We start from the raw sequence: 10,750 nt of genomic DNA, 5'->3' as shown, positions 1-10,750 counted from the left end.
ATAATAGTGTGGAAATGGATGCGTGTATATAATTCGAACAAAGTTGCATCTAAAATAACATGTCAACGCAATAAAACATAACAGACAGATTGTATATACAGAAACATAATAAATTTATTAAACATCCAATGTAGAATCACATTTACACAAAGTTATAAAAATATCTTCAAAGTCCATTCGTTTACAATAGTACATTCAGTCTTATACATTGGAGCCTACACTTAATATGTTCCATGTTTGTGGAATGCTAGTCATACATGCATGCACAAATTAAAATCCTTGAGATATTGCTAGTGTGGTTCATCATGCATATATTTAAATTTCATTTCTATACAGATAAGCAATTCATTACAGACATCTTGCAATCAGTTGACATTCTTAAAATTTAATCCATTAGACACTACCTCTATTATAGTTAGTCGCGTAGGCTTAATTTATATAGAACAGATATTTTAATATTCTTTGTGAACAATCAGATCTACACATTCTTGCCATCTAAAGATGTGTAGATAAATCGGCCACACTAGAACAACCAATACTGGTTTACAGTCATTAGTAAATAAGAGATACTGATACACTTCATATTCTTTAACTTGCAATTTATCATATGCCTATGATCTAGTGCTTATCTTAGTGTTTATTGTGCGTTGAACAAGGCTTGATCTAGTGTAAAAATAGGGAACATTATGTCCTATGCTGAAGCATTGTCAATGCCCACTGTCATTTATCATAAAAGAGGATTGGTCACACAGCGTTCATTGTTTGTCATCCATTTGAAAAAAATACCATGGGTATTGATAATATGCTTATAGAGCATGCCCATCTTTGTGAATCTATTTTATCAATACACTTCCCTATACAACTTGTTTACACAACAGCATGCATCTAATGGTACCTGAAAATGCAGGAATTGCCTTATCTCTTAAGAAGGCAGACACAGTATGCCATCCTAGTTACATGTCCTTCCTCATTCCCACTCCACCTACCTGATAGCAGTTTTGAAAACTCCAGTCATAAAAACATGTGTTAGCGTTATCCAATTTCAGAAACGCTCATGCCTAATTTGTAGAGCAATTTTTATCACAATTGGAAAAATGCAGCACTATTACACCTCACAACTTGTACTCATCATCAGCTATTTATATAGCGGCACTAATTCCGCAGTGCTGTACGGAGAACGTACTCACATCGGTTCCTGTGCCAATGGAGCTTACAGTCTAGTTCCCTAACATACACACACAAACCGAGAGAGACTAAGGTAAATTTTAATAGCAGCCAATTAACCTACTAGTATGTTTTTGGAGTGTGGGAGGAAACCGGAGCACCTGGAGGAAATCCACGCAAACATGGGGAGAACACACAAACTTCACACATATAAGGCCATGGTCGGGAATCAACTTCATGATCCCAGTGCTTGAGTTGTCTGTACAACGCTGTGGAATTGTCGCTATATAAATAGATGATGATGAACTAAAATATACATAAATGCTAGAAAGCCCAACAAGACAAATGTTGCCTAACAGTGGTGTCACACACGGTGGACACCCATCCCATGGCTGCTGGTGAGGAATCGAGGGAACTTCTTAAGGAGGTCACCCATCTAAAACCACACAGCCCTCACCTGCATCACCCTTTTAAGAGGGGACCTACAGCTCCAGGGCCTGGCGGGCCTCTCCCATGGGGGTCTCTCCTTCTCCCACACTCCCCGTCCTGGGGACCGCCAAGGAGGTGGTGTAGGTATCCTGTCGCCTGGCTACACCTTTCGTGTTATTCCCCCTGAACCCTGCCTTTCCTTCTCCTTCGAAGTCCACTCCAACTGCCTCTTCTCCCCTTTCCACCCATCCTCCGGCCCTTCCTCCTAATTTCTTGATAACTTTGCCGCCTGGCTTTCCCATTTTCTTTCTACTTATCTTCCCACTATTATCATTGGGAATTTTAATATACCTAGCGACTCTCCTATTAATACTGCCGCCTCTCAACTCCTAACTCTCACTTCCTCCCATGGCCTCTCCCAATGGACAACTTCCACCACCCACCGTAATGGTCACTCCCTGGACCTAATGTTCTCCCATCTCTGTGACATCTCCAATTTTTCCAATTCTGTCTTCCCCCTGTCTGACCACAATCCCTTTCCTTTTCCCCTTACACCCCATCCCACCCAAAGTCGCTTGCACACTGCATCCCATCATCAGCACTGACCCCATCATCGTATCCTCCCTTGAACCTTTGCTTGCTCCCATTTCTTCCCTATCATGCACCAACACCGCTTTCTCTTTACAACACCAGACTCTCTGTTGCCCTTGATACTGCAGTTGCAGCCACCCCCCTTTGTCCCTGCCAATCTAAACCCCAACTGTGGCACTCGTCTATTACTTGTCTCCAAAAGTGCTCCTGCTACTCAGAATGCAAATGGAGGAAATCCCGCTAAATTGTTGACTTCATCCACTTTAAATTCATCATTTTTTTCTACTACTCTGCTCTTTCTCTTGCCAAACAAACCTATTTCACATCACTCATCTCCTCCCTGTCCAATAAACCCCATACTCCCCTTTGCTACCATTAATTCTCTACTGTGTCCTCAACCACCTCCTCCCCCTCGTCTATCACCACTCTTGACTTTGCCAACTACTTCAAAAATAAAATTGACTCTATCCACAATGACATCTATTCTCGTCAGACTTGCCTCCCCCCACCTGTCCTCTCTACCACTCACTCTGCCACCCTTGGCTTCTATCATCCTGTAACTGTGCCTGAGATTCTTTTCCTCTCTCCTCCTCTTCTACTTCAACCAGTCACCTCGATCCAGTCCCCTCCAAATTCCTCTGATCCCTCTCTTCCAATGCCTGTTGTGACCTTGCTCACTTCTTTAACCTCTATATCTCCACCAATATCTTCCCCTCAGCCTTCAAGCATGGTCTCATCTCCCCTATTCTCAAGAAACTCCCTTGACCCATCCTCTCTCTGCAACTATTGCCCCGTATCTCTGCTTCCCTTTGCTTCTAAAACTCTCAAGTAACTTGTCTTAAAACGTCTGTCCCACATTCTCTCTTCCCACTCTTTTTGACCCTCTCCAATCTTGCTTCCGTCCCCTTCACTCAACTGAATCTGCCCTCACTAAAGTAACAAATTACTTACTCTCAGCTAAGTCAAAAGGTCACTTCTCCCTTCTCGTACTCCTCGACCTCTCTGCTGCTTTTGACACCTTTGATCATTCTCTTCTCCTTACCACCCTTGACTGCCTAAGTCTTTCGTGAAACAGCTTTCTCCTGATTTGCCTCATACCTCTTTGGCTGCTCTTTTAGCGTGTCTGCTTCCTACTCCTCCTCCTCCCCTTTCTATTGGAGTCTCACAAGGCTCTGTCCTGGGTCCTCTGCTCTCTATACCACCTCTCTGAGTAAACTCAATCATTTGGCCTCCAATACCACTTCTATGCTGATGACATGCAAATATATCTTTCCGCCTCTGACCTCTCTCCCGCCTTCCTTATCCAGATATCTAACTGTCTCTCTGCTGTAGCTACCTTAATGTCAAAGCGCTTCCTGAAATTCAACATCTCCAAATCCGAGCTCATCATCTTTTCTTCTGCCAATGCTGCTATCCCTACAAATATCTTCTCTTGGTTGACAGCATCACTCTTTCTCCTGTTGTCCAAGCCTACTGCCTTTGATTCACCCTTGACTCAGCACTCAGCTATACTGCTCATATCCAGTCCCTCACCAAATCCTGTCACTTCCTCCTCTGTAACATCATGAAAGTCCATTCCTTCCTCTCTCAGGAAGCAACCAAAATCCTGGTCCATTCACTCATCATTTCTCATCCTGACTATTGCAATCTCCTTCTCACTGGCCTTCCTGACTCTCACATTTCTGACCTTCAAACCATACAGAATGTTGCAGCTAGGCTCATCTTCCCCTCCCACCACACCTCTTCTGCTTCCCTTCTGTGTAAATCCTTTCATTGGCACACTATCGGTTTCAGAATTCAGTTCAAGCTCCTTATCCTCATCTACAAAGCCCTTACCAACACTCTCCTAACATTTCTGACCTTGTCTTACGGTATATACGTACACAGCCATTCCGCTCTGCCTCTTACCTTTGCCTCTATTCACCTCTCATTACCTACTCCCATGCTCACCTCCAAGATTTCTGTCATGCTGCCCCTAATCTTTGGAACTCCCTACCCCATCTTACTTGACTTTCCACCAACCTTCAGTCCTTCAAGTGCTCACTCAAAACTCACCTTTTCAAGCTCACCTATCCCACCACCTCCTAACCATTCTATCCATCACCACCTCTTCCTCAGCTGCCATCTCCTCCCAGTTGGCCCAACTGTTTCTCACCACCCCTCCCTCTAGAATCTAAGCTCTCATGGGCAGGGTCCCTACCTATTGTCCCATGTCTGTCTACTGTCTGACTCACTCGTTCATCCTGTCACGTCTTTTGCTGCACTCTGTGTGAGTCCCCATAGCATTACTCACACTCATCTGGCTACTTATATGTATTACCTCACCTACTTGCTTCTGTATCCGGTACTACGGAATCTGCGGTGCCTTATAAATAAATAATAATAATAAATAGTTGTTCATGGGAATGTCAAAACCTCTGACTTCTGCAGGTGAGATGGCTGTGAATGAAGACGTAATCGAAAGTGCATAATCTGCCCATCTGACAGAAGGCTTAATTTCTGCATATTCGTGTACTGTTAGATATGCTTTGCTTGAACCAATGATGCAAGTGACTTCTATGGAAAAAGAAATAGCCAAACAGTAGACATATCCTTTAATATATGAACAAAGGTCCCTTTTTTGAAATTAGTTTTAAATTACAAAGCATGACACTACAGGTACACGGCTTAAGTCCAGGTATCCTAACTAATAAAATGTACGTGAGAAAAAAAAAGATACAGACTATAGAAATAACCAATATTTTACACTACCAACATATTTTCCAAATGTTAAAAAATATACAGAGCAGACAATTCAAAACCAAAATTATTTATACAGGTCAAAATGTTTTATAAATATATTTGCTAATAAAAATACAAATAAAAAAAAGGTTGTTGTTATCTGTCCACGCCAATGATGGGGATACTTAAATGTGTTTGGCCTGAGGAAGTCTTAATTTCTACAAAATAATCAATTATATATCCTCATCACTATCTACCACTTCATGTATGACCATGTCAGAAGAGGTGTCTTCTATAATCTGTGGTTCAGATGTCTGCATTCCACCATTGAAGTTCCAAGGTGGCTCTTTGCCCTCATCGCCAGACAAGATTATAGGGGTGTCATCATCATCTAACTCAATGGAAAAATTGCTGACTCCAACCTCAACCACACATTCATTACAAAGCCGAAATCGCTTAGTCCCCTCCTGGACAACCTGGCCTGAATCATCTGTCACATGTCGTTTGCACCTCCTGCAGATAGGCTTCCCAGCTTCATGGATCTGGAAAAAATTAATATATTTAAAAAAAACCTTTAAAACATTAAACTTTTCTAATTACGTCAGTGTCCTTTTGTTTCTATTACTAAGTGGGTAAGCACCAAATCCAGGAAAACAGTAAGGATTTTTAGCAAAATACAGGGTTGGCTACAAAGGGTACAGTTATCTTCCACCTTCTGGAAGACGAGTTATAAGCCTGAAACTGGGCACAGCAAACAGAGGAAACACCATGCACAATGCTAATACGGAGTCTGCTCCTTACAATTGGAGCCTTGGTGAAGACCTGAAGAGAGGCGCAAAACTGCAGCCGCAAAATACTCACTGTTCATCTGGTCCAGAATAGGGTTATAAAAAGACACACCAGGTGACAGCTCACATTAGGAAAAGCAACCAGCTATCAATCAAATTGGTGAGCAGGGACCCACTCCCCAAAGTAACACAAATCTGCAATAAATCAAACAATGAGTCTGATTCATTATGGAATGCAATTTACGTTTTTTTAAAATGAGAAATTGCACACAAGTACACCAATATTCAAATACAAGCGGATCTCATGTAATGTTTCTAGTTGAATACAGGTATAAGTAAGCTCTGCCTATACGACAGTTGCCATATGCAGACAGACACAACACACTGCAGAATGTGCACAATGCATATGTATATATAAAGTCCCATCAGAACACACAGATAAAAAAAGATTATTAAATACATTAACACCTGTTAATAATATAATCATGAATAAAAATACATTTTATAAACTATTTTTTTCAGGATGTTGTTAATGCCTACTGTACATAAAAAGCATGTTTACAGTTGCTCTTCATTGTACCTTCATCTGGCTTGCAAATGCGATCATCATCACTATTATTCGGCACTTACACCTGCCCTGTAGCTGGTACAAGTGATATGGCTAAAAATCACGCACCTGAGAGATGCTCAAAGCTTGAATCGGACAGATGTGCATGCATTCAACTTTGACAAGACCTTACTGAACATTGCCTTCATGCATACACCCCTTTACTCCCCCTTTCTGCCCTTTAAATCGTAGGCAGTCGTAAGTGTCATTTGCGTTCAAAGATGAATTGGATGCACTCGCTCGCGTTCACTGGTATATAGTTCATTTCTGAGCATGCACAGACCAATTTTAGGAAAACTACAACAAGTATTGGGATTTACATTCTTTAATAAACCCTTAGAGTCCAATACCAAGCATATAACGGTGCTCGAGCAAAGAATGAGCGACAATGAGGACACCATAATAACACTGCATAGCACTATTGACATGCACCCAAAGGATTTAGTGTGTGCCAAGCATGTTCATTTTAAAAGAAACTTCTTTGCATTTTGTAATTGAAAATGTATTTTGATTTGGCTTGAATAATGGACCTTTAGGATAGGACTGTAGATAGGGACAGAATGAGTGATGGGAGAGTTTAGAGGGCGAGGGGGTGTGACACCACCGCCAAATAAAACCAGTAATTAAGCTGTATCTGCGACTGTGTCCGAGACTGAATCCGTGTGCAATTTCTCGAACATGCCCTTACTGTATTTTGCCTATGTTAAAACACCCCTTCCCTCCAGTGTAACACCTCTTCAGGTGCAAGGAGTCATAAGTCGCAGGTCTGAACAGCCATACGTTTATTTTCTGAGCATGGCAGCATGTAAAAATGATAAGATACGCTACGCTACGCCAACGGGCGTACTAATAACCAAAATCAAACATTCACCTACAGGCAACCCAACGTGAAACACACTATGCCAGACTCTACAGCCCCCACAGAGAATGTGTCTCTAGCGCATTCTTTGCTGTCAGTGGCAAACCTCACAAAACTCACCCCTCAATAGAGGGAACAACTAAACAAAGAGATAACGGAACAAAAAGTGAAGCAAGCTATAAAATAATTACAACTTTATAAATTCCCAGGCCTAGACGGGTTTAACGGAAATTATTAAAACTGCTAAAAACAGATCTGGTACAGGCACTAACTAACCTGTTTAGAAAAATATGTAAAGAACATTTCCTATAGCTGATATTTAATGAAGCACTTACAATACTTGTCCCCAAGCCCAATAAAAAATGTAATTAATAAGACCCATCTCACTTCTGAACTAAGACTAAGCTACCAGTTGAATTACTAGACACCAGGCTGCAAACTTTGATACTAATCCTCCTCACCCCACATCAAAAAGGTTTCATGTGTGGGAGATACTCAGTAAGGGGAATTAGGGCAACACTGGTGGTGATAATAATATTTTTAAATGACAAAAATATGCTGCTCAGCTTAGTTGCTGAGAAAACATTCAACAAAGTGTCCTAGACACATCAACAGTAAACTGGTGAAAAATGGGAGTTTGGGTCATCATCATCATCATCATCATTTATTTATATAGCGCCACTGATTCTGCAGCGCTGAGAACTCAGGTGTCAATTTTGATAGCAGCCAATTAACCTACTAACCAATTAACCTACTATTATGTTTTTGGAGTGTGGGAGGAAACCGGGGCACCCGGAGGAAACCCACGCATACACGGGGATAATATACAAACTCCACACAGATAAGGCCATGGTTGGGAATTGAACTCATGACCCCAGTGCTGAGAGGCAGAAGTGCTAACCACTTCGCCACCGTGCTGCCATTTACTCCTATCTCATAAAATCATAAATGAGATAAGGGGGAGTCTATGTGGATGACCAGTGTTTCCGGTGAGAGCTGCCAAATTTCCCCACTTTTATTCAACTTAGTGCTAGACTCATTAATCAGAATCCTCAGGCATGGGACTTATTTCAGGGGATACAGATAGGAGAAGCTGAGATAAAACTAATTACATATGCAGACAACCTGTTTTTTATATTGAAAACCCACAATACAGCTTAAAACTCATAATCAAAAAAATAAAACATTAAACGGAAATTTTGTGTTTCACAATAAACAAAGTGACATCTACAGCCTTGAACATAGGTAAAATCAGAAAACGCAGATGTTGTGAACCCTTTGACCTGCAGTGGGCTAAACACAACATGCAATAACTAGGGGTAAAACATCCCCAAAATATACACAACCTATATCACATAAACTTGTCTGCAATGCTAGAAAAATGCATGACAGAATTAAAAAAAAATTGCACCACCTTCATCTGTCATACATAGGTAGATTTCCTAAAATTCTTTACCCAATACAAGCACTTCCAATCACGCTATTAAACCGTCCCTTGATCCCGCCTTTCTCTCTAATTACCTGCCTGTTTTGCCTACAAACTCCTTGAACGGGTTGTCTGCAACGTCTCACCTCCTTTCTCTCTTCTCACTCACTCCTTGACCCGCTCCAATCCGGTTTTCGCCCCCACTACTCCACTGAAACTGCCCTCACTAAGGTCACTAATGACCTCCCCCTCGCTAAATCCAAAAGACACTATTCCCTTCTTATCCTACTTGACCTCTCTGCTGCCTTCGATACCGTTGACCATGCACTCCTTTTGCAAACTCTCAATTCTATAGGCCTCTGTAACACTGTTGTCGAAGTCAGCAAATTGGATAAAGTCATTTCAATTAAAGTCTAGCAAACTTGGTTGTCTTTGTCTGAAAAGATGCGTACAGTATGCATCGACGTACAAGGGCACGCTACGGCGTGAAAGGGCGTACGCATCCACTACACGTGGCAGCAACAGTAATTGGTCTTTTACCATACATTCGCACAAACACGCATACTTATAAAATAGTACACATTAATGGTAGTTGCAACACATAGTCAGTTATGTCGAAATATAGTAGTATTTATATGTTATATCAGAGTTACATGCATATTAGTGAAATACACGGAACGGGTTGAAGGAATAACATCATGAGTGGTATCATAATGAATCTTGTTACATATCCTACTGTTTGGTTCACTCTGCGAGGGAATCGCAGAGTGCATACACAAGTTATGAATGATAGGGAATTATGAACTACTTAAGACTAAGGAATATTGGCGGGAAGAGCAGAGCATACCCCCTGCAGAGATGACCCCCTCCTTTGGATTCCTTAGGATGAACCAGCCAATGATTGACAGCCCCTTGGACATTCCTGAGACCTGGACCAATAGATGCAAGCTATACCATCTTCATTGTATTACTGTATTTGATTGTGTATATAAGCAGCAGCTTGTGATCCAGAGTGCAGACATCTTGTCCCCAGACTTCAGGATTGAATGACTGCACTGGATCCAGAGCGCCTGCGATAAGTAACGGCTGTATTTACTATTACTTCGCTTGAGCATTTTTATTCTACTTATTGCAAATAAATCTTTGTGCTTTGGAAACACAAATCGAGGTTCGACAATCGTTATTGGTTAGCGACAATACGCACATAACAATTTGGGAGCTCGTGAGCTTTGGAGGTTTCGTTGCCGATGATACGCAAGACCAACGGATTTCGGTTCCGCAACAAAGGGTGGAGACACGTCATAAACGGGTAAGAACGCATGGTGTTCAAAACCTGAATTTTACTCTGTGTTGTGAAACCGGATGTCCGTTTTGCATTATCTAGGGCACGCTAACTAGAACCTAGGGACAAAAGAGAAAACTGTTTCTTTTTTCTGTCATTGTGCGTTTTAACTGTATTGCATTGCTTAGCGTATGTGTATTTCCTGCTGTGCGTACGCGAACTTCCGGTAGATTTTCCACGTGGTTAAACAATCGTTTTGATAGTTATTATACATGCATAGTATAATTACTTGTGAAAGCCTCTGAGATATTATTACTGTTGTTGGGAACTTTTGATTTTCTGCGCAGAAAAGGTGTATAGTGTGTGATGTTGTAACGTAGATACACTGTTCATTATTCATTGTGCTCAGTTGCTGTCTGACGAGGCGGATTGCCCAACTGAAGGACGGTATACAGGGCAGGTATACCGAATGCGAAAACCGGGTTTTCGCAAAGTGCTACCAATAGATCGCAAGGTTTGCTAATAATTAGTATTGGTAGGCAGTGCGATCTAACCGCACCGTTAGTGCGAATTGGTGAAGCAGCTAGGAGGAATTATATTGGAAAGGCTGGTTGATTGTATCGACTTTGTTCTCCCAGTTATAATAAACTCAACAGATTTTTGTGGTTGAGCCAGGGTATCGAGGAGCTGATAGCCCTTGGGGCCCACAGTGATATATCTGTATTAGGGATCCTCGCCGGGTGCGAGAAAAGCGAGTGAATGCGGCTAAAGGAAATACGTTCACCGAGCATTAAAGATCTCTAGCTGTGATTGTAGCAACAGAGTTGGAATTGTTAGCCGGAAGGAACAGAGCACTGCGGTGTGTCTGTGTTCCGGGTAGAAG

At 41.7% G+C, this 10,750-nt stretch overlaps 1 protein-coding gene across 1 annotated transcript in view; it reads right to left on the bottom strand.

Moving 5' to 3' along the window:
* Nucleotides 1–89: 89 nt before the first annotated feature.
* LOC142138501 (zinc finger and BTB domain-containing protein 8A.2-like) overlaps nt 90–10,750 on the bottom strand; it is a 72,061-nt gene continuing 61,400 nt past the window's right edge. Inside the window, exon 4 of the mRNA XM_075195231.1 lies at nt 90–5,447. Within this exon, the coding sequence (XP_075051332.1) occupies nt 5,139–5,447 (309 nt within the window). The 3' untranslated portion in view covers nt 90–5,138. The remainder of the gene's footprint in view (nt 5,448–10,750) is intronic.

Source organism: Mixophyes fleayi, chromosome 2 (assembly GCF_038048845.1).
Source record: "Mixophyes fleayi isolate aMixFle1 chromosome 2, aMixFle1.hap1, whole genome shotgun sequence".
In the NCBI taxonomy this organism is placed as follows: domain Eukaryota; kingdom Metazoa; phylum Chordata; class Amphibia; order Anura; family Limnodynastidae; genus Mixophyes; species Mixophyes fleayi.
This window is presented reverse-complemented; position numbering and strand designations above follow the sequence as displayed.